The 24552-nt window shown below is 37.6% G+C and overlaps 1 protein-coding gene across 1 annotated transcript in view; it reads right to left on the reverse strand.

Annotated features, from left to right (window-relative positions):
* EPHX4 (epoxide hydrolase 4) overlaps window positions 1-16056 on the reverse strand; it is a 31474-nt gene extending 15418 nt beyond the window's left edge. The window contains exons 1-5 of the mRNA XM_065927852.1: window positions 15826-16056; window positions 13601-13686; window positions 6384-6541; window positions 4622-4750; window positions 598-701 (exon numbers count right to left, since the gene is read on the reverse strand). Coding sequence (XP_065783924.1) covers window positions 598-701; window positions 4622-4750; window positions 6384-6541; window positions 13601-13686; window positions 15826-16056 — 708 coding nt within the window. The remainder of the gene's footprint in view (window positions 1-597; window positions 702-4621; window positions 4751-6383; window positions 6542-13600; window positions 13687-15825) is intronic.
* Between the last annotated feature and the right edge of the window lie 8496 nt (window positions 16057-24552).

Genomic DNA, 24552 nt, shown 5'->3' on the forward strand with positions numbered 1-24552 from the left:
AGGTATGCCTTTAGGGGCACAGGCTCTCACAAAAATTTGAATTAACAGCCAGGCATTCAACCATACAAACAGACTGTATAAATAAATGTGCATGCCTATAAATGAAACCTTACAAACATTTATCAAGTTTTAGCATTTGTCTGTTTTTCTTCTTAAAGATGGATTTTAATTTAAAATGTTTTTCATTAATAATAATACATTACTACATTATATTACATTAATACAGTACATTTGTTTGACTTACCTCTTTTTTTTGGCATAGGAGGAGATGCCTAAGACAGTGCATAACACTTAACAGATATACAATAAATGATTATTTAAAATCAGGACAACATAAGGAGGACCAGTTTTGTTGGGTTTTTTGTTTGTTTTCAGTGCTTTTGTCTATCTTTGTTTTATTCTTAACTTCCTAATTTGTTATCCTCTTGGGCACCAGTCTTTTCTTACTTTAATTGAGGTATAATTAACATATCATATTATGTTAGTTTCAAGTGTACAACATAATGATTCAATATTTGCACATACTTCAAAATAATCATAAACAATAAGCTCACAGACAATAAGTCTGGTTAACATCCATCACCATATTTGACTTACTTTGAAATCATTTATGGAGAACATAAATTCTGGGAACCATGGTATCTGGAAGAAGTAATAATAGCTGGATTTGAACAGCTGGGCCGGGTGTCGTAAAATATATTCTGAAATTAAAATGCCATGTTAGACCTTATCCAAGTGATATGAATTACTATTGAAGTAACTTCTTTTTAAGACAATTTCACCTTTGAGATGATCCCATAAAATATTCAATTAAGGCTTCTGTATATTTCTCTTTGGAACAGTTTCTATGTTCTTATATTTTATTTTGGATATTTTTGGTATTTTAAATATTTATAGCACTTTGCATAAAAAGAAAGTTTCACTTCGTGAAGTATGAACTCAAAAAGAATGAGAAAACTCAAACAACACTACCTTTTCTCCAAGGTTATTATCAGTGACTTAACACTTTTCCTAAGGATACATGGGGAAGTAATTGTCTATTGTTGAAAAGATTTTCCTGGTAGGTTGATTTAAATTCATTTGGCCTCAACAGAAACTAAAGCATTTCCTTTAAATTCATTCATGTATCTAGAAAATGCATTCATTTAATGAATTTTTGAATATCTACTATGTGTGAGGGGATTTAGTGTGAACAAGAGAAAAGAGATTCCCATTCACCAGGAACTTACATAATAAGTAAGTAATGAATACTTAAAAGATCATTTTAGTTAGCAAAAATACCATAAAGAAAATTAAACATGGTAATCTGATTGAAAGCAATGGTTGGGTGGTGTGGAAGAGGAACTATTATTTAGTAAAGCTGGTGAAATAGGCTTCTCTGGGGATGTAGGAAGAATGTCAAGGAACGGAAAGTAGGTCCTGTGCTTGGCACATTAAAGAAGCAGAAAGAAGGCCAGGTGGCTGGTGTGTAGTGAATGAGGAGGGGAGATGGTATGAGATGAGTCAGAAAGAAAAGCAGAAGCCCAGTTAGACAAGGCCAGAATGACAATGGATTTAAGCGCTTTGGGAAGACACTGAAGTTTTAAAACTAGTGAATAATGTGATCATACATATTAAATATTGGAGAAGGAAATGGCAACCACTCCAGTCTTCTTGCCTGGAGAATTCCACGAACAGAAGAACCTGGTAGGATACAGTCCACGAGGTCGCAAAGAGTTGGACACGACTGAGTGACTAACACACACACACACACACATTAAATGTGCATACTTGTGTGTTGTGTACTAAATTTTCCTCACTATAGAGGTGATTTTTTCCCCCTCATTTCTAATATTGTAACTGTACTTTACATGGTTGGAGTTTTTAAAATTATATTTCTCAGATAAGTAGAGCACTGTTATGCTTACACTTTTTGTAAAGTCATCATTGAGTAAGATTTGCTTAGCCCTGCATTAAGAGATATCAATAACATTAAGGGGAAAATATATTCGTATTACTTGAAGACCTCATATTGACCTAACCAGGGTTGAACCTATTATTAACAGTTCCAGAAATATTCAAGTATTTTCTTACCAAAATGATCAGTTACAGTATGGACAATAGCAGTGCATGTGTTGCTTTAATCGTGTCTGACTCTTTGCGACCCAATAGACTGTAGCCTGCCAGGCTCCTCTGTCCATGGGATTCTCCAAGAATACTGGAGTTGGTTGCCATCACTCCTTCAGAGGATCTTCCCGACCCAGGGATCGAACCCACATCTCTCACGTTTCCTGTATTGGCAGGTGGCTCTTTACCATTAGTGCCACCTAGGGAGCTCCCGCATAGCAAGCAGTATCACCAAAATAACATTTACTCTAGGGTCCTGATCAATTGAACAAGCATGTAGCACAATTTCTATTGCCTAATGCAACTGAGAGAATTATGATGAACCTCAGTTTGATATTTGACTCCTAAGCAGTCACACTATTTACCTTAACCAAGATAGGATAATTGGATATGTATCTAAAATTTAACTTTTATACATATTTATACAATATTTATGTAATCATGTTCCCTTTCGCCTTCACCTTCTCTAATTTTGAAGAAAAAATAAAACTATGTTATTCTGATTTTTTTTTCCTTGGGGGACTACTGCGGATTGTGACAGTACTGAATCTCAGAAAATTTGACAAGAATAGTTAAAGAGGACAAAATTATAACTTATGTCAAAACCAAATAAAAATGTGCCTAGCCATTTTCACAGGTTGTTGTTTTTTTTGTTGCTGTTTGCTTGTTGTTTGTTTTAAATCATTCTTTTAATGATTAAAGTTCTCTTTAAAGTTCTCTATAAAGTTCTCTTTATAGCAGAGGTTCTGAAATATATCCCGTGTGGACCTGTGGGGATCCTCAAGACCCTTTCAAAAGATCCAGGTGGTCAAGCTATTTCAATACAGTACTATTAGTTTTTCTCATTTTGTTGACATTTGCACATATGGTACAAAGGCAATAGTAGATAAAGCTGTTGTTGCCTGAGCACAAATCAAAGCTGTGGCACTAAACAATACCACGCTGTTTATAATACATCGTATTCTTCACACAACACACTTGCTGTAAATAAATACATAAAATGAAGTGGCAGTTTCACTTTTGAATGTGTTTGATGAAACAGCAAAAATTATTAATTTTATTAAATTTCTACCTTTTGTATGTGTCTTGTGATGCAGTTAGAAAATATATATTAAGGCAGTTCTGTTGAACACCAAAATCAACGATTATCTAGAGAAAAAGCAATTCTTCAGCTGTTAAGCTGAATTAGCTGCCTCTTTAATAAAATTCATTTTTACTTGAGAGAATGACTAACAAACTGTTATCAGTCAGACTTGGGTATTTAGCAGATAGTCTCCTGAAAATGAACAAAGCAAGCCTGTCACTTGAGGGAAAACAGTGTCTGTTGTCAATTATCAAGTTCAAGCTTTCAAATGAAAATCAGAATTTTGGAAACTTGTGTCTGCTACTGTGAGCTTGACAGCTTTTCTATAAAGACTTTTTTGATGAAACTGGGGTGATATTAATGAAAGTGATTCTTTGATATCATATAATGAAACGTGTCAATTTATGGAAGACCTGCATAACTCAATGACCTAATATCTTTCAATGCATGATGACTGCAAAATCATGCATAGGTAAAAAAAATCCATTCAAAGGGCTACAGAGACCAATGGATTTTAATGTGACAGAATATGAAAACTTCATTAATATGACATCAGATTGCACATTGTTACTAACCTTTAAGAAATCACCAATTTTTGAGTTTGGTGTAGTATTTAAGGAGAATATCCACACTTATTTGAAAAGGTTATTAAAATACTCCTCCCTTTTCCAATTACAAATCTGTGTGAGGCCAGATTTCTTCATATACTTCAATTCAAACATTTGCAACAGATTGAATGGAGAAGCAGATCTGAGAATCCAGCTGTCTTCTATTAAGCCAAAAATTAAAGAGGTTTGCAAAAATGTAAAATAATGACTCTTTTCACTAAAATTTTGTTTTGGAAGATGTAGTTAGTTTTCAGTAAAATGTTATACATGTTAATATGTACTGGATTAATTATTTTTTAATGAATGAATACATAAACATTTAGAAATTTCTCATTTTTAATTTCCAACACAGTCAATGCATATGGGTATAACTCATATAAACAAATGCTTAGTGGCGTCTTCAATAATTTTTAAAAGTATAAAGGAGACCAAAAATTTGAGAACTGCTGCTTTAAAGAATGCTGCCATTCTTGATATTCAAAGCAGTCAAGCAAGAGGAAAATTCATTTCTAGGCTGTCAAGATTCTTTTCTGTCAAAGTAATGTTACTGCATTTTTCCTTTAACTCTCCCCAAGTTAGCAGTAAAATGTCTTCTAAAAAAAATAAGATTATGCAAGCAAATATAAAGCTACACTTCCTTTGCCTCTTCAGGAACATTTAAAGCCAAAATAACTGATACTATTGTGTGCTAATATCATATTTTAGTCACTTAATTTAAAAAAATATTACACTAATTGACTTTTACTGTTTTTAATTGAAAGTGTCAGTGACGATAGTGAGTTGTCATGCTATCAAAGATGTCTTAATGGAAATTTAAACTCACCTGTAAATACATTTGGATGAGGGAAGTTAATAACAATAAGCTTCATCACCATTTCTGGATAACAGATGGCAACTAACCAAGCAATCATGCCTCCCCAGTCATGGCCAGTAAGAACACATTTGCTATACCCTGTAATTGAGAAATGAATGTTGACATCATTGAAAAGAAACAGGTGGGTGCATCTTTACCACATATATACTAGATATGTTTCTAAAACTAACCATAATTATGTACTTTCTCCAGATACTGAGTTTGGTGTTTCCAAAATCTGTATGTCTGAATCTACTAGTGTAGTTATTTCCAAAAATTTAGATGCCCAGGTCCATTATAGACCTAAAGATTCAGAATCTTTCTTGGGAATTTATACTTAAAGAAAAAATCTGAAATAGCTCAGCTCTGGTTACATAAACCTGAGTTTGGAAAACCATGGTAAACACTACACATACCTAGGTCATAAGCAAGATTACATTATTGATTTCACTAGAAATCAATTGCAATTCACTAGAAAATTGCATGATGACAAAATTAGGCCAAGTCTGACTGAATTACCACAAAATATGAATGATATATGGCTGTTGGAAATCAGTGTCTCTGATTTTATTGTAATCACACTAAATTACAATGCTGCATTGACACCCTCAGACTGCATCCATTTTTTCTCCTCTAAAAATCTTGACCTGATCTATGCTCTCATTAGACTCTTGTAGAAACGGGTCTTTGATTTCATGGGTTTCTCACTATACTGGCTCTGTAAACACACTGGGTTTTAGTCAAAAGGGATGTAGTGGATTAGATTATTATTAAAAAATATTTACTCCTTATTCCCCTTTTCCCAGTGCATAGAGGTAGTATACTTTATCACCAAGCCCCCCCAACCATTTTTGGTCTGAGGCATGCAGGATCTTAGTTCCCCAAGCAGGGATAGATCCTGTGTTTCCTACAGTGGAAGCATGGAGTCTTAACCACTGGACCACCAGGGAAGTTTCTTTACTATCCATTTCATGTTAGACTTGGCAGTGTGATTTGCTTTGGTTTCTTGGTGGCTGCATGACTTGATTTGGGGCTCAGTCATGTGACTTGCTTTGGCCAATGAACAGTGACCAGAAACTTGAAATATGTTTTGCTATGGGGATCATCCTCTTGCCACTTCAATCACAGCAAGAAGAGCTTCCCCCAGGTAGCTTCTCTCCTTTAGCTGGGGCTGCAACCCAATTCACACTGACAAGTCAGTCCTAGCTGGACCTATGGCCTGAGGCTAAGACCCAGAAGGGTTCAGCCTAAGGTCAACCTGCAGATCCAGCATAGGAATGAATGCCTTTGACTGTATGTCACTGATATTGGGGTGGTTTGTTACACAATATTATTGTGGCACTAACTGATCAATAAAACATAATGCAAGTGTTTCTGCATCTAACAATATGTTTAAATGAATATTTAAGTGTGGGTTCTGAAGAAATAAACTTTCTGAGAACAACAATCAAATTTCTAATAATTAGTTCTGAAAATAATAAATAGTATACATTAAGTCAATTTTTAAAAACAAATTTTGAGAGTCACTCTTGACTGGTAACTGAATAGTTATTCTGGATGTATTATTTTAAATTTCTTCTACAGATATTTTGAGTTGTATACACCAAATGACAGGATCCAGGTAACAGCTCAGGTAAATGGAAAGCAGCCTCCCAAGAAATGAGGTTATCAATTCACAATTTGTTGAATGTTAGTCCATTAAAAAGAATTAATACTATTTTTTAAAACCTACCTAAAGAGTCTAAAATATCCTTTACATCTGTAATTAGACAGTCCAATTTATAATTCTCTCGATGAACAGGAGCATCTGTTTCTCCATAGCCTCTCAAATCCAGTGCTACAACTCTATATTCACTTTTAAATTCCCTTAGTTGGTGACGCCAAGAATACCTGCAGAAAATAAGATATGTTAAAAATACCACAGTAACGAATATAAAGAATACCATTACAGATTGTCTAAGTGGAAAACTACAAGTAACTTCTCATTTTTGAGAAAGGTTATGTAGCCATGTGTGGGCAGGAAAGAAAAAACCTGTTTGAAAAGAAAGCACTCACATTATTAAAATTGACTTTTTTTTTTACCGGCTTCAGTGGGAATGTAACAAAAGGGCCAGGATTTACTGAAACTACAAAATACTAGATACTAAAACCTTAAGAAATGTACCTAAGAAGTCAATTTTCTAAGCTTTGCTTAAATAATGCTTACCTCTATCACTTAGTCTGTGCCTATAAGTGCTTCTGTATATTGTACTATTTTATTCTTTCAAAAAACTTGCAAGATGAAAATGCATTTTCCTAGAAGGGGGATTTTACTTAGCTTGCTACATGTCAAATAGTGCTCAGTGTTTTCATTCCTAACAACAGTTACTCATGGATGAAAAAGTCTGCTGATTTTTAAAAAGATGATAATGGAAAGAATCCAATAAAACTACTTAAGATAAATCTCTGAGACATCCCTGGAGAGCCAGTGGTAAATGAGAAAGGGTGCTCGGGACTGGTGCACTGGGATGACCCTGAGGGATGGAATGGGGAGGCAGATGGGAGGGGAGTTCAGGATGGGCAACACATGTACACCCGTGGTGGATTCATGTCAATGTATAGCAAAACCACTACAATATTGTAAAGTAATTAGCCTCCAATTAAAATAAATAAATGTATATTAAAAAAAAATCTGCCTGTCAGTGCCGGAGACACAGGTTCAATCCTTGGTCTGGGGAGATTCCACATGCTGAGGGGCAACTAAGCCCATGTTCCACAACAAGAGAAGCCACCACAATGAGAGGCCCCAACACCACAACTAGAGAGCAGCCCCCATTCACAGCAACTAAAGAAAGCCTACACGTGGCAATGAAGACACAGCGCAGCTGAAAATAAATAAATAAATAAAATTTAAAGGAGAGAAAAAAGATAAACCTCTGCTTGCTGAAACAAAATTCTTCTGAGGATAAGATCCTGAACTATAAAGACAAGCAAGTGTGTGGTTAAAAATATTTAACAACCAAAATGGCCCAGGCATTGATCAGTTAGGACGGCCACAGTGAGAGCCAGGCCCTGGAAGCTTGCTAGATCAGGTGTTGCCCCTATGCTTGATAATGAAACTGCAGAATTAACTGAAATACAGAGTTCCATGAGAGTTCCTTCGTCTAAGGAGCAAAATCATTATGGATAACAAACAGAGACATGACTTGGATTTTTCAAAGTGACTCTCTGTGTTACAGAACTCAAAATATGCATTAAAAGCATCTGCATGCACATCTGTTCATGGAAACACAGTATAAAATTATCTGACAAAGCCAAATGGTAGATCATTGTCTGGAAAGATTTCTGGAGCACAACGGGAACGTGAACAGAGTGATCTGAGATTATAAACCAATAGTGAAGGGAGACTGCAATGTAAAATAACACAAAGCAATGAGAAGAAAGAAAAAAATCGACCACTTTACATCAACAGCTAGATTATCAGGAAAGGTGTCAGACACACAATCGGATTTATGAATGGATAGAGTCTTTGGTCTATTACCAGGATATCTATGATTTGTGAAAATCTGTAAAAGCACTGCCAATGAACATGGATTTGAAAACTTAAAAAAAGTGTCTTTCTTAACAATCTTGATAATCTTCTCTCTGGGTTGTAAGAAACAAAAGAAGTAGTTTGATTCCTCAAAAGATACTCATCTGTCAACACATGTGATTTTAATTTTTCAAGTTGTTGTTGTTCAGTTGCCCAGTCTTGCCTGATGCTTTGTGACCCCATGGACTGCGGCACGCCAGGCTTCCCTGTCCCTCACCATCTCCAAGAGTTTGTACTCCCAGTCTCCTGCATTGCTCTGGCTGCATGGGCGGGGAATCGAACCTGGGCCTCCCATGTGGCCAGTGAGAATTATACCACTGAACCACTCATGCGCCTATTTTCTCATAGCCTTACTTAATATTTTGAATTGATTTTTTTTTATGTCTTTGTAACTGAAGCCTAATTCTTCTTTATAATCCTTCATATCCAATCAATAAAGTTCGGTAAATTTAACCTCTTAAATATTAATATTTACTTAATCACTTTTCCTATCCATCTCTGGTATCATTACCTTCATTCAGGCATCCATTTATGCAGCAGCCATCGATGGGTCTAATTGTGTCTGTTTCATTCCCCTTGGCTCTATCTTCTATAAAACCAGAGTGATGTAATAAAAACACAAGATCTTTCTTGACTCTCTGTTACTCACAACATGAAGCCCAAGCAGGTTATTTTGGCAGATAAAACCAGTAAGATTTGAACTTCCTAATCTTCCAGCTTGACTACCTTATACCCTCTATCATTTGCTATATAATAAAAAAGGGCTAACATCTATATCTGTCTTATTACATGCCCGGGCACAATTCTAAGCGCTTCACATATAGTGATGTTCATCTTCAAAATAGTAGTATAAAGTAAGTACTCTTATAATCCCTATTTTACAGATGAAGAAACCAAGGTACAGATTGGTTTGTGGATGTGCTGAAAGTCACAGAGTTCGCAAATAGCAGAGCCAGGATCCAAACCCAGGTGGTCTGGGTGAGAACCCATGCTATGCTGCCCCTGCAGCACTTATCTGCTTGCGGTGAATAAACATGGGTCTTGTTTTTATGACTTTGTTTATGTAATTTCCTTTTTCTGAAACATCACCCCTTCTCAGCATTTCCCTACTCCCCACAACCCCTGTCCTTCACCCATCACTGAACTCCTCATGCTGGGCATCTTCTCTCCTAGGAGACTTGCCAGGTTCCCTCCTTCACAGGTGGGTTGGGTGGCCCCTTCCACATTCTTTCATTTGTCTGCACACTCTTCAGTGTACTGGGCATGTGCTTTATACTAATCTGTGGGTGCCTGGCATTTCCACTTGACTGTGAGCTCCTTGAATTGCTTGGCAGATGTGAAGGTGCTCAATAAAGATTTGTTGACTGAGTGAAACAATGCAAAAACGAAAGCACTGAATTATGATAGTGCTACAGTTGTTCAGTAAACTCTGTCCCAGTTCAAACCTTGAGACAACTCTGAACTAAAGTTCCCAGATTCCTCTTGGGGAATTTATATTCAATTTCTACTCATGCAATTCTGTGCATTGTTTTAATATCCTAAGTACCTGTGTCTTCATTTAGAATTCATTTGAGTAGAGATGTCAAGGTAGAAATTTGACTCAAAATAATGTGTACAATCCTATAGCATTTTACATTTAATGTAAATATAATACCTGCATATGTCATTATGTTATTAATAATTTAAATTGCCTTCCAAATAAATCCAAGTATTTCTATTATCAATGAGTGGAGTCAAACAATATCTTAAACATTTCTAGGAATATTTAAAGGCTGCAACTGCTATCTTAATAAATGACAAAATACTTTTTAAATGTAATCTTCCTAGAGTTCATCAATAAAGCATATTTGATTTACACATTAACTCTAAACTAAAAATCACCCCAGTGATAGGCTGATGAGCATGTCATTCACATGAATAAAACAAAATAACCCCCTTGAGACAAAAATGAAACATAAAATCAGTAACTCCTGAAAATATTATAAATAAACAAAACTAGCTACTTTCATCCACACTGTCCCCCACCTCCCCCACCCAGTTGCTTTGTTATGGTTTAGTCGCTCAGTTCTGTCTGACTCTTTGCTAACCCATGGACTATAGCCCACCAGGCTCTTCTGTCCATGGAATTTCCCAAGCAAAAATACTGGAGTGGGTTGCCATTTCTGTCTCCAGGGGATCTTCCCCACCGAGGGATTGAACCTGAGTCTCCTGCATTGCAGGCAGAGTCTTTACCACTGAGTCACCTGGGAAGCTGCAGCAGAGGATACTTCAGAAAAAGCAACTTCTTTCTTAGTTATTCTTAACACAAGGAGGGCTCCTAGTTTACCAGGCTAGCCTCTTTGAGATGCAGAATATACTCTTCCCTTTTACAATGGACAAAAAGCCACAGTCATCAGGCTCCGTGCTCAGCTGCATGCATGAAGAGCCCTTACTTGCCTCAGCTCTTGAGTAATGACGAGTGTGTCCCATACAGCTGGTGTTATTGCCAGAAATTGCCTGCATCAGCTCAAAATATTTTTAAAAGCAATGCAAATTGAAGTGGAGATAGAGGGGGAGAAAATCATCTGTGACAGCCTTATTTGGCACTAATTTAGCTAAAGGATTCATAGATCTGTATATTGTTTGATGTTTCCTCTATATTTTAAGAAGACCCAGAATTTTATTGTTTCTGTATAACATCTAATAGTATATATTAAACATCACCAATTCTCAACAGCTATTCTTAGTTAATGATAATAAATGCAAAAAATACCTGATATTTGTATAATGATTTTCTGTTTAAAAAGCATTTTTACACACATTGCCAGTTTATGATTATTTTGTTTTCACTGAATCAAATAATCTGACCTACTTGATCTATAATATTATAAACTCATGTGCATTTAGGCAAAACTTGATTAATAAAGGGATATTTACATGGGCAACATAAATTGAAATTGGTTCAAAATGCCAAAGCTTTTTGGCTCTTAAAAAAAAAAAAAGGAGGGCCTCCCAGGTGGCTCAGGGGTAAAGAATCTGCCTGCCCATGTAGGAGTCCCCGGAGACTCTCTGGGTTAGGAGGATCCCCTGGAGGAGGAAATGACAACAATCTCCAGTATTCCTGACTGGAGAACTCCATGGACAGAGGAGCCCGGTGGGCTATAGTCCACAGGGTTGCAAAGAGTTGAACACGACTGAGAGATTGAGCATGCAAGCATAAAAGGGGAAAAGTGCAAGAGAAAGGGCTTTTGGGAACAGAAAAAGGAAAGTCTAAGAAAGAGAGATTTGAAGTGCTTTAATCAAAACAGCGTTATCCTAAATTCTGATTTGAACTGACTTTTTCCTGAATGGAGCTCATGAATGGAATTGACTAGTTTGCATAATGAGTAACAGTGGTAATTTGGAAGGAAAGACAAAATGTCAACATAGAGGTCTCAGTTTAGGGTATGACTTACACAAACAGAAGTCTCAGCAACTAAGCGGCTGAGCCAGAATTCACTGCCCATATTACTTTATGCAGATTTGCTGAATACTTTAGACTAACATTTTATTTGTAAGCCAGTCATGTCATCGGGTCTTCCCAGGTGGTGCCAGTGGTAAAGAACCTGTCTGCCAATGCAGGAGATGTAAGAAACAAAGGTCTGTCTCTGAGTTGGGAAGATCCCCTGGAGAAGGGCAGGGCAAACCACTCCAGTATTCCTGCCTAGAGAATCCCATGGACAGATGAGCTTGGCAGGCGACCATCCATGAGGTTGCAAACGGTCAGACACGATTGAAACGACTTAGCATGCATGCATGTCATAGACTTTTTGCTCTAGAAAAATGATGAGCTAGATGGGTTCCTGCCCGCCTCCATTCTCTTCTTCAATGCCTAACACTTCCTAGTGCACTAGCAACCTCAAAGCATTTATTAATAAAGGCCCTTTTACTCTAAAAGTATTAACTAAATACTCTTTCAGAGTTAGATGCATTTTAAATTAGGAATTTGGATGACACAAAATCTTTAAAATTCTAAAGGAAGTGAGGAATATGTAACGTGGAATTCTAGGTGTTAAGAAGGAGAAATTTGGGGACAGGGCATTGTCCTAGAACTTTAAAAACATACCATACATTCTACATTTAAGTCAGTTTAGAGAATATAATTTTTAGGTCCATTTTTCCATTTCAAGATTATAACCCTGAGCTAGCAAAAATCTGATTTTCTTTTTACCACCTTAATATGTACCATCTTTTAAAAGATATTCATTTTTTAAAAGTTTCATCATGTGTTGTTTCACCTGTACTTATTTGGTTCTGTGGGGTCCAAAGGGGAGCAGAGTATTTTCCGGTAGGTAACTAGCAAATGTGTATTTTTGGCTATAGATTTTCTTTTCCACATGAAATATTCTGATCCTTAATTTGTCCTGAATTCATCTGAGCCTGTTACTATGTGCATAGGAAAGAGTCCTTTTTCAGTTTCCATGAGCCCTCTTCTCCTCCTGCCTTCCCGTCACCGAAGCCTTACCAAAGGCTGCCAGGTAACAGGCACTCTAATTCTTTGGTTTCTTTCGAATCTCCTTTACCACCCAGTGTTGCATTTTGTCCACAGTTCAGTTCAGTCGCTCAGTTGTATCCGACTCTTTGCAACCCCATGGACTGCAGTATGCCAAGCTTCCCTGTCCATCACTATCTCCTGGAGCTTGTTCAAACTCATGTCCATCAGTAGGTACTATAAAAACTGGTTTATGATTGCCAAGGGGGGAAAATAGGGAGAAGGGGTAGTCAGGGAGTTTGGGATCAATATGTACACACTGCTGTACTAATTTAGTCTTTAACAATATTGTGATAGTTGCAGCTGAAAAATGAAGGGACTCAGTCATACATATACGTGTATTCATTCTTCCCTAAATTCCCCTCCTATCCAGGCTGCCACATAACATTGAGCCACACTGCTATATTTAAAATAGATAACTAACAAAGTCCTACTGTATAGCACAGGGAACTCTGCTCAATGTTATGTGGCAGCCTGGATGGGAGAGGAGTTTGGGTGAGAATGGATGCATGTATATGTATAGTTGAGTCTCTGCTGTCCACCTGAAGCTATCACAACATTGTTAACTGGCTATATTACAACATAAAATAAAAAGTTAAAAACTGTCTTTCAATTGACTATTTCAAAAATGTGAAACACTAAATGATACTTGTTTTAATTCTCAAAAATAAATAAATTTAGGATAACAATATGCACATTTCTTTAAAACAGAAGGAATATCATTCTTGTGATTGAGGGACACTTAGGAGTAATAACTCTAGGCCAGCACTTGATCATAGCATGGGGTCTATTAAAAATCACTACAAGAAAATGACACTATGGTAAGCCAAATCTTTAGTGCAAAAGAAAAAGTTATTGTTAAGTTTACCAGAATTCTGGAAATCCATGAAGCAGCAGCATAAGTGGTTTGCCTCTTTCTCCAGCAGCAACATAATGAAATCTTAACCCCGAATCCTGCAGTAGGAAATAGAGTGCATGAGATTTCAGTGACGCTTTGTGTTGACTGTAAAAGTACAATTAGCATTTCCATTCCATTAAAAAATTTCACTTACATTATTTTTAATATCAAGAGATAAAATAAGTATCACTAATTTTCAGAAAGAAAAAATAACCATTGTTTATCAGCAGGGTAAATTAACAGATTTGCTTTTGTTGACATTCCCTTCTACTTACAAGGTCAATTTATCTATATTATGAGCTTCTGAACAGTTATAATTTTCTTACTGATGTGTCACACTTCATCTCACTCAAATTCTGCAGGACAAGTAAATAATTCTGATCTGCATTTATATTCCTCCCATTATTTACCTCCTAGTCATATACTTTTCTCAGCTTGCCCGTCAAGAGCTGTGCCATCAGTTATATAATTCACACCTCCTTTCCTTATTTTTAGTTCTCTCCCTCCCACATTATTTTCAGTTGAGAGTTGCATGCACAGTTCCCCTGGCTGCCTGCTCCTCACGTCATGTCTAATAGCTGAATGTATGTCTAATAGCCGAATGCTGTGAGTGCTCAAACCTTTGCTCTGCATGTGGGAGACAAGATTGCCCAAGGGAAACAAAAATCATAGAAATGAGAAAAATCACAGAAATATAGCAAACACGAAGCAAATAGAAGAAAGGAAGGTGGAGCAAGAAAGAAACACAAAAACTCAGAAGGAAGTGAGGTAAAAAAACAAGAACCAAAACCGAGAGACTGACCAGGTTTTACATCAGATAGCCCAAGTAACTGGGTTTCCAGATGTGAAAAGAATCTTAAAGCTCATCTAGTTCAACCCTATTATTTTTGCAGAGTTAGAAACTAAAGTCCAAAGATGTTACTATAGGTCATTAAGATGGTTGACAGCAAGACTGCGGCTAGAACCTCCATCTTGTCCTACTGCCCAGGACAATGCTCTTTCTATTCCTTGGTTCTAGGTCTCTGGGGAAACTCTTTAAGTGGCTAGAGTCAGAACAGAGTCATTGTGATGAATTCCGAATGATTCTTAAACTGATTTTCCCCCTCAGGTAGGATGAACATAACAACTCTGACTTCTACCCTCTACGGCAGAATGCCTTCCTGGAAGTTCAGTAACTTCTTTTATTGGTAGTGAGTCTCAGAAGATGAAAGGCTGTAGGAACTTGATTGGATTTAGTGAATAAATATTTCATTTCATTTTACTATGTACCAGGCACTGTTATAAGATTTTTGGTTTTAGCTTATTTGTTTTTTGCAAATATTAACTCATTTAATTCTCATGTCAACTGCAGGGTAAAAAGGACATGCCCCTCCGTGGTCTGAACTCCAGCTGCAGGGCAATCTAGCTCCTAACAGGAACCCCAGACCTGGTGACAAAAATATTCCTTCATGGAGGCTATTTTTGAAAGGCCTGTGAGTCAGATTTGTAGGGTGCATCACAAATAGCCATCTACCTTCACCACCTGGAGCCTCAGGAAATAGAATAATCGTGGGCTGTAAGAAAGCTTGGGACAAGCATGGACAATTAAAGGGTCTGCATGAAGAGCTGACATTTACTTTTTGTGCCATTCCTTTGGTCTCTGGCATCATAGCACTGCTTCCTTCTCCACAAACATGCATCATTTATTTATTGTTTGATGTTGCTTAGGTCATCTGTGAATGCTCCATTCTGCTGATCTGAATAAACTCCTGATTTGCAATGACTTATTCTATTTACTGTTCCAGTCGCTAAAATGTGGGCAAGGACCATCTCCTGAGACAGTAGGGCGCCACCAGAAACAATTCCCTACAGCTTATCTGAGCTCTAAAGGGCAAAAAGGTGACAGACGACCGCTTCCCCTTACAGTTGGAGAAGGCTGTTGCGGTGAAGTAGGGGACAGTAACAGGACTCAGATTATTAGACTCTCTCACACACATGCAAGAACCATAACGACACACACAACCCCCTGACCCTCTCCCGTGGCACCTCGCCCCTCTAGCATCCCCCGGGCATCTTCTCCGTCTCTGCAGCGCGCCCTGCTAGCCCCGAAAACACTAGGGGCCCTGGGCTGGGCGTCACGCGATCAGCCCGGCGGCCTCTGCTGTCACGGCCGTCACGTTCCCTCGCGATAACGCTGGGCCCGCGCCCGCCTTCACCTTGATCCTCACGTAGCAGTGGGTACCCAGGGAGGGGTCGTTCAAGCACGCGGGCGGGTGTTCCCGGGCGGCCCGCCGGAAGGTCTGCGTGGGTCCCTTGCCGATGCTCCACAAAAGTTTGAGCAGGTAGATGGAGGCGCAGAGCCCGCAGTAGAAGTAGATCAGGCACCAGAAGAGCAGGGACCGGATCGTGACCATCAGGCAGGGCAGGCAATCCCGCAGCTTCGCCATCGGGCGGCGGCAGCGGCGCGGCCCGCAACGCAACGCAACGCAACGCTTCCGAGGCGCGGGAAGCAGCGGCGCGCACTCTGGAGCCGGAGCGAGACTGCGAGCGCGGCGGCGCGTCAGACCCGCCAGCCGGTCGGCGGCCGCCTGCCCCGCGCACGCCTCCCCGCGGGTCCCCGCGCTGCAGCGCCGGGCTCGGGTCCGTTGTCACAGCCCCGGGCTACCACACTCCCGGTGGGCGCTCGGGACGGCCGCGCCCAGCTCCGGAGCGGCGCACCGCGGACCCCAAGCGCTGCGAGGTCCGCACCGGATAAGCAAGGGTGGAGAGCCGGCCTTCCTCCGCAGGGAGTAAAGCCCCATTTCAAAACTGATAAACTGGGGGGGAAATGAAGGTGAGACTTGCCCAAGCCATCCTAGATACTGTGGGAGGAAGAGTCATTCATTTTGACCAGTGTTCGTATCCTCTCCCCCAATTTAAGGCCCTCTTTCTGGATCGTGGAATTATGGGGCGAATGGGGGAGGCGGAGCAGTAAACGATTTTCATACCACCCGAAAGACATTTCTTTATTCATTCCCAAAGCTCATCTGAAGGTGTGGCTATTCTCCAACTAGGTTCTGAGTCGTTATCTGACCAGCTAGGTGTCTGGTTATAAAGTCAAGCCTCTGGCAATCCCTGGTCTTTTTTCTGTCCCTCTGGGTTTTTCCTTTACAAGAAGATTGTGTAAATAGAATCATGTAGTAGTCAACTTCTAGCTTCTGGCTTCTCTCCTTTAGCGTGATGTATCTGAGACTCAACTATACTGTTAACATATATTGTTTTATTATTACTATTATTAGTCTTTTGTTAGATGGATGTACCATATTTGCTTATGGCACACGTCACAGTTGAGGTATATTTGAGTTTTTTCCCAGTTTTTGGTGGTTGTGAATAAAGTCACTGATGTAAAATTTTTGGTGTGAACGTGTAAGTTTCATTTCACTTGGGTTAACACTTAGAAGTGGGATTGCTGGGTCAGGTAGATATGCATTTAACTTTATAGGAAACTATCAAACTGGTTTCCAGAGTGGCTGCGAGTTTAATTCACACTAGCAATGTGTGAGAGTTGTTAGGTCCTATTCTTGAGAGCACTTAATATTGTTAAAAAAAAACCAATTCCTGATTTTAGCCATTCTAATTGAGTTGTGTAATATGGTATCTCATTGAAAATTTTATTCACATTTCCCCAATAATAATAATGTTGGGCATCTTTATATAGTTGTGTGCCACTTGAATATATTATTCTTTGACAAAACATCTGTCCAAATCTTTTACCGATTTTTTAGAAAAGTGGGTTGCTTATTTTCTTACTGAGTTTGAAAATTCCTTATGTATTTTGAATACAAATGCTTTATCACACATCATGTGCTTTGCAAATATTTTCCCAGTCTGTCTTTTCATTTTTAAGGACTTCTGAAGAGCACAATTTCTTAATTTTCATTTTATTCAATTTACTACTTTTCTTTTGTATGTAGTAGTTTTGGTCTTGCATATGGGAAATCTCTACCTGAGTTAAGGTCAGCAAGTGACCCCCAACCTGTGTTTCCTTCTAAAAAAATTATTTTATGTTTTGTATTTAGGTCTATAATCCATTTTGAGTTAATTTTTGCATAAGATGCAAAATATGGGTTGACATTGATGTTTCCCGTGTGGATATCCAATTATTTTGGTATCATTTGTTGAAAAGAATATTCTTCCTCTATTGAGTTTGCACCTCTGTTGAAAATCACTTTACATGTGGGACTATATTTGAACCCTCTAGTCTGTTTCATTCATCTATATGCCTATATTTTCTGCAATATACACTTGCCTTTTTTGTGGCTGTGCCATGAGCAATGCGGGGTTTTCATTCCCTGGTCTGTGTCTCCTGCATTGGGGGACAGGTGTCTTAACCAATGGATTGGCAGGGAAATCCCAATACATACTTGTCATGACTATCGAAAGTAGTAAAGTAATATAGTAAGTCTACAACTCATGTAGTATGTGTCCTTCAACTTTGTTCTTCTTTATCAAAATAAAGATTGTTTTGGCTATTGTAGTTACTTTTCCATACAAATTTTAGTATTAGCTTGTCAATTTTGACAAAAATTGTTGATTGGAATCCATTGAACCTGTTAATCAATTTTGAGAGAACTAATATTTTAACAATATTGAGTTATTCAGAACATTGTTGTTCAGTTGCTAAGTCATGTCTGACTCTTTGCAGCCTCAGGGACTGCAGCTCGCTGGGATTCCCATGAACATATGTCTCTCCAGTTATTTAGAGTCTTCTTTGATTTGCTTTATCAGTTTTTCATAGCTTTAAACATACAGATACTGTAGGTATTTTGTAAGATTTATGCCTAAGTATTTCTTTTAAAAATATATTATTGTAAATGTTATTTTTTCAATTTCTAGTTACTTACTAATTCTGGGTGCTTACATGATTTTTTTTTTTGTCTCAGGTCCTGGACCTTGTTAAATTTACTTTTTAGTGCTGGTAGCTTTTTGAAAAATTCTTTGGGATGTTCTATATAGATAATCATGTCATTTGTGAATAGAGACAGTTTTATTTCTTCCTCTCCAATATGTTTGCCATTTATTTTTCTTCACTTATTGCACTAACTAGGACCTGCAGTACAATACTAATTTTTACTTTGTTCTCATCCATAAGGGGAAACCATTCAGTCATTTACTATTAAGCATACTATTAGCTTGAGTTTTTTTTTTTTCTTCCATGCTGCACAGTTTTCGGGATCTTAGTCCTGGGATCAGAGATTGAACCTGCACCCTTGGCAGTGAAAGCAGGGAGTCCTAACCACTGGACCACCAGTGAATTCCCTGAAGATTTTTTTTTTAAGATGCAATTTATCATATTGAGGAAGTTCCTTTTTATTTTTAGTTTCTGAGAGGTTTTTTTTTTTTTTTTCTTCTCCCCACAAATGGGGGAAATTTGTAAAAGGGCTTTCTGTTTCTCTGGAGATAATCATAGTTTTTCCTTTTTAACCTACTGATGTGGTTACCTATAAATTTTTGAATGTTGGACCAGCCTTTCATTCCCAGGATAAATCCCAACTGATCATGAAATAGTGTATTTTTAATATATTACAGAAATCAATTTGCTAATATTTGGTTGATGATTTTTGCGTCTATATTTGTTCTTATATTATGGAATAATGTATATAAAATTGGTAGTATTTGTTCCTTAAATGTTTGGTAGAATTCTCCAAAAAAGCATGTACGCCTGGAGTTGTTATTATTGTTTAAATTCTTTTTTAAAGGTTTTAAAATACAATTCAATTTACTTAGTACTTATAGAACTATTCATGATTATTTCCTCTTTGACAGTTCATATTTTTTAAGAATTTTATCCACTTCTTGTAAGTTGTTGAATCTGTGGCCATAGAGTTCTTCATAATATGTCCTTGTTATTTCTTGAATGTCTGCAGATGTGTGTGTGTGTGTGTGTGTGTGTGTGTGTATCTGTAATATTCTCTTTCACACTTGACATTTGCAATTTGCATTTTCTCATTTTTATATGGTAGGTCTGGATAGAGGGCTTATCAATTTTATTGTCTTTTTTAAAAAAAAAACAGCTTTTGGTTTCCTTGATTTCTCTCTTTTTTTGCTTAAGATTTCATTTAAATTTAAATGTAAATGATTTCCCTTCTTCCTGTTCTTTCTTCTGCTTTAGATTTAATTTGATCTTTCTAGTTTCTTAAGATAGAAACTTCAGTAACTGATTTGAGATTTTTCTTCTGTTTTAACATAAACACTGAGTGGTAAAAATTTTCCTCTAAATGCCACTTTCACTGCATCCCATAAATTTTAATGTGTTGCATTTTAACTTTCATACAATTCAAAATACTTTCTAATTATTCTTGTGATTTTTCTCTTTTAAGATGGGTTATTTAGAAAAGCTTAATTTCCAAATATTTTGCAGATATCTTTTTTGTATTAATTTCTACTTTAAATCTGGTGTGATAACTTATGAACTACCTATTCTTGTAAATTTGTCAAGGTTTGCTTTACTCCTCTAAATATAGTATATTTTGGTGAATGTTCCAACTGCATTTGAAAAGTCTATTCTGGTAGGAGGAGCCAAGATGGTGGAGGAATAGGATGGGGAGACCACTTTCTCTCCTACAAATTCATCAAAAGAATAACTGAATGCAGAGCAAACTTCACAAAACAACTTCTGATCGCTAGCTGAGGTCATCAGGCACCCAGAAAAGCAACCCATTGTCTTCGAAAGGAGGAGAAAAAAATGTTTTTTCTTGTTTTTTTTTTTTCCTGTTTCTCTTCTATTTTCTATTTTTCTTTTTCTCTTATTTCCTTTTAAAGTCCTCTATTACTCCTCCACTACTCCTTAATTTTGATTTTCATTACACTATAACCTTACCAAAAAAAAAGAAAGAGAGAAGCCCTATTTTTAAATCAAACTTCATATATATTTCTTTTTTTTTAATTTTTATTTTTTCAGTGGGTTTTGTCATACATTGACATGAATCAGCCATAGAGTTACACGTATTTCCCATCCCGATCCCCCCTCCCACCTCCCTCTCCACCCAATTCCTCTGGGTCTTCCTAGTGCACCAGGCCCGAGCACTTGCCTCATGCATCCCACCTGGGCTGGTGATCTGTTTCACCATAGATAATATACATGCTGTTCTTTCGAAACATCCCACCCTCACCTTCTCCCACAGAGTTCAAAAGTCTGTTCTGTACTTCTGTGTCTCTTTTTCTGTTTTGCATATAGGGTTATCGTTACCATCTTTTTAAATTCCATATATATGTGTTAGTATACTGTAATGATCTTTATCTTTCTGGCTTACTTCACTCTGTATAATGGGCTCCAGTTTCATCCATCTCATTAGAACTAATTCAAATGAATTCTTTTTAACGGCTGAGTAATATTCCATGGTGTATATGTACCATAGCTTCCTTATCCATTCATCTGCTGATGGACATCTAGGTTTCTTCCATGTCCTGGCTATTATAAACAGTGCTGTGATGAACATTGGGGTGCACGTGTCTCTTTCAGATCTGGTTTCCTCGGTGTGTATGCCCAGAAGTGGTATTGCTGGGTCATATGGCAGTTCTATTTCCAGTTTTTAAAGAAATCTCCACACTGTTTTCCATAGTGGCTGTACTAGTTTGCATTCCCACCAACAGTGTAAGAGGGTTCCCTTTTCTCCACACCCTCTCCAGCATTTATTGCTTGTAGACTTTTGGATAGCAGCCATCCTGACTGGCGTGTAATCATATATATTTCTAAAAAATTTTTTTTGTGTGTGTTTTGGGTTTTGTTCTTAATATAATATTTTTAAGAGTCTAACCTCTACTCTAGATTTTTAATCTTTGTTTTTCAGTATATGATATAAATTATGGACATTTAAGAATCCAATATTCAGTTCCCATTTTTATTCAGGAGTGTGTTGATTACTCTCTCTCAATCTTGACTCTCTGTTTTCTACCTCAGAACACCTCTATTTCCTCCTTTCCCCTTCTCTTCCCAATCCAATTCTGTGAATCTTTGTGGGTGTCTGGGCTACGGAGAACACTCTGGGAACAGACAACTCTGTAGATCTGTCTCTCTCCTCTTGAGTCCCCCTTTTTCTCCTCCTGCTCGTCTCTATTTCCCTCCTCCCTCTCCTCTTCTTCATGTAACTCTGTGAACCTCTCTGGGTGTCCCTCACAGGGGAGAATCTTTTGCCATTAACCTAGAAATTTTATTATCAGTGCTGTATAGTAGGAGAAGTCTTGAGACTACTGGAAGAATAAAACTGAAATCTAGAGGCAGGACTTAAGCCCAAAACCTGAGAACACCAGAAAACTCCTGACTACATGGAACTTTAAGTAATAAGAGACCGTCCAAAAGCCTCCATACCTACACTGAAACCAACCACCACCCAAGAGCCAACAAGTTTCAGAGCAAGACATACCACGCAAATTCTCCAGCAACGCAGGAACATAGCCCGGAACGCCAACATACAGGCTGCCCAAGGTCATACCTAACACATAGACACATCTCAAAACTCATTACTGGGCACTCCATTGCACTCCAGAGAGAAGAAATCGAGTTCCACACACCAGAACACCAACACAAGCTTCCCTAACCAGGAAACCTTGACAAGCCAATCATCGAACCCCACCCACTGGGTAAAACCTCCACAATAAAAAGGAATCACAGACCTCCAGAATACAGAAAGCCCACTCCAGACACAGCAATCTAAACAAGATGAAAAGGCAGAGAAATACCCAACAGGTAAAGGAACATGAAAAATGCCCACCAAGTCGAACAAAAGAGGAGGAGATAGGGAATCTATCTGAAAAAGAATTTAGAATAATGATAATAAAAAGCCAAAATCTTGAAAACAAAATGGAGTTACAGATAAATAGCCTGGAGACAAAGATTGAGAAGATGCAAGAAATGTTTAATAAAGACCTAGAAGAAATAAAAAAGAGTCAATTAAAAATGAATAATGCAATAAATGAGATCAAAAACACTCTGGAGGGAACCAAGAGTAGAATAACAGAGACAGAAGATAGGATAAGTGAGGTAGAAGATAAAATGGTGGAAATAAGTGAAGCAGAGAGGACAAAAGAAAAAAGAATCAAAAGAAATGAGGACAACCTCAGGGACCTCTGGGACAATGTGAAACGCCCCAACATTCGAATCATAGGAGTCCCAGAAGAAGAAGACAAAAAGAAAGGTCATGAGAAAATACTCGAGGAGATAATAGCTGAAAACTTCCCTAAAATGGGGAAAGAAATAGCCACCCAAGTCCAAGAAACCCAGAGAGTCCCAAACAGGATAAACCCAAGGCGAAACACCCCAAGACACATATTAATCAAATTAACAAAGATCAAACACAAAGAACAAATATTAAAAGCAGCAAGGGAGAAACAACAAATAACACACAAAGGGATTTCCATAAGGATAACAGCTGATCTATCAATAGAAGCCCTCCAGGCCAGAAGGGAATGGCAGGATATACTTAAGGTAATGAAAGAGAATAACCTACAACCTAGATTACTGTACCAGCAAGGATCTCATTCAGATATGAAGGAGAATTCAAAAGCTTTACAGACAAGCAAAAGCTGATTGAATTCAGCACCACCAAACCAGCTCTTCAACAAATGCTAAAGGATTTTCTCTAGACAGGAAACACAGAAAGGTTGTATAAAAGTGAACTCAAAACAACAAAGTAAATGGCAACGGGACAACACCTATCAATAATTACCTTAAATGTAAATGGGTTGAATGCCCCAACCAAAAGACAAAGATAGGGTGAATGGATACAAAAACAAGACCCCTATATATGCTGTCTACAAGAGACCCACCTCAAAACAAGAGACACATACAGACTAAAACTGAAGGGCTGGAAAAAAATATTTCACGCAAACGGAGAACAAAAGAAAGCAGGAGTCGCAATACTCATATCAGATAAAATACACTTTCAAATAAAGGATGTGAAAAGAGACAAAGAAAGACACTAAATAATGATCAAAGGATCAATCCAAGAAGAGGATATAACAATTATAAATATATATGCACCCAACACAGGAGCACCGCAATATGTATGGCAAACGCTAATGAGTATGAAAGAGGAAATTAATAGTAACACAATAATAGTGAGAGACTTTACTACCCCACTCACAACTATGGATAGATCAACTAAACAGAAAATTAACAAGGAAACACAAACCTTAAATGACACAATGGACCAGCTAGACCTAATTGATATCTATAGGACATTTCACCCCAAAACAATCAACTTCCCTTTTTCTCAAGTGCACACGGAACGTTCTCCAGAATAGATCACATCCTGGGCCATAAATCTGGTCTTGGGAAATTCAAAAAAATTGAAATCATTCCAGTCATCTTTTCTGACCACAGTGCAGTAAGATTAGATCTCAATTACAGGAAAAAAAAATGTTAACAATTCAAACGTATGGAGGCTTTTGAATAACCAACAAGTCATAGAAGAAATAAAAAAAGAAATCAAAATATGCATAGAAATGAATGAAAATGAAAACACAACAACCCAAAACCTATGGGACACTGTAAGAGCAGTGCTAAGGGGAAGGTTCATAGCATTACAGGCTTACATCAAGAAACAAGAAAAAAGCCAAATAAATAACCTAACTCTACACCTAAAGCAATTAGAGAAGGAAGAAATGAAGAACCCCAGGGTTAGCAGAAGGAAAGAAATCTTAAAAATTAGGGCAGAAATAAATGCAAAAGAAACTAAAGAGACCATAGCAAAAGTCAACAAAGCTAAAAGCTGTTTTTTTGACAAAATAAACAAAATTGACAAACCATTAGCAAGACTCATTAAGAAACAAAGAGAGAAGAACCAAATTAACAAAATTAGAAATGAAAATGGAGAGATCACAATAGACAACACTGAAATACAAAGGATCATAAGAGACTACTACCAGCAGCTCTATGCCAATTAAATGGACAACTTGGAAGAAAT

This window comes from Muntiacus reevesi, chromosome 1 (genome assembly GCF_963930625.1).
Source record: "Muntiacus reevesi chromosome 1, mMunRee1.1, whole genome shotgun sequence".
In the NCBI taxonomy this organism is placed as follows: domain Eukaryota; kingdom Metazoa; phylum Chordata; class Mammalia; order Artiodactyla; family Cervidae; genus Muntiacus; species Muntiacus reevesi.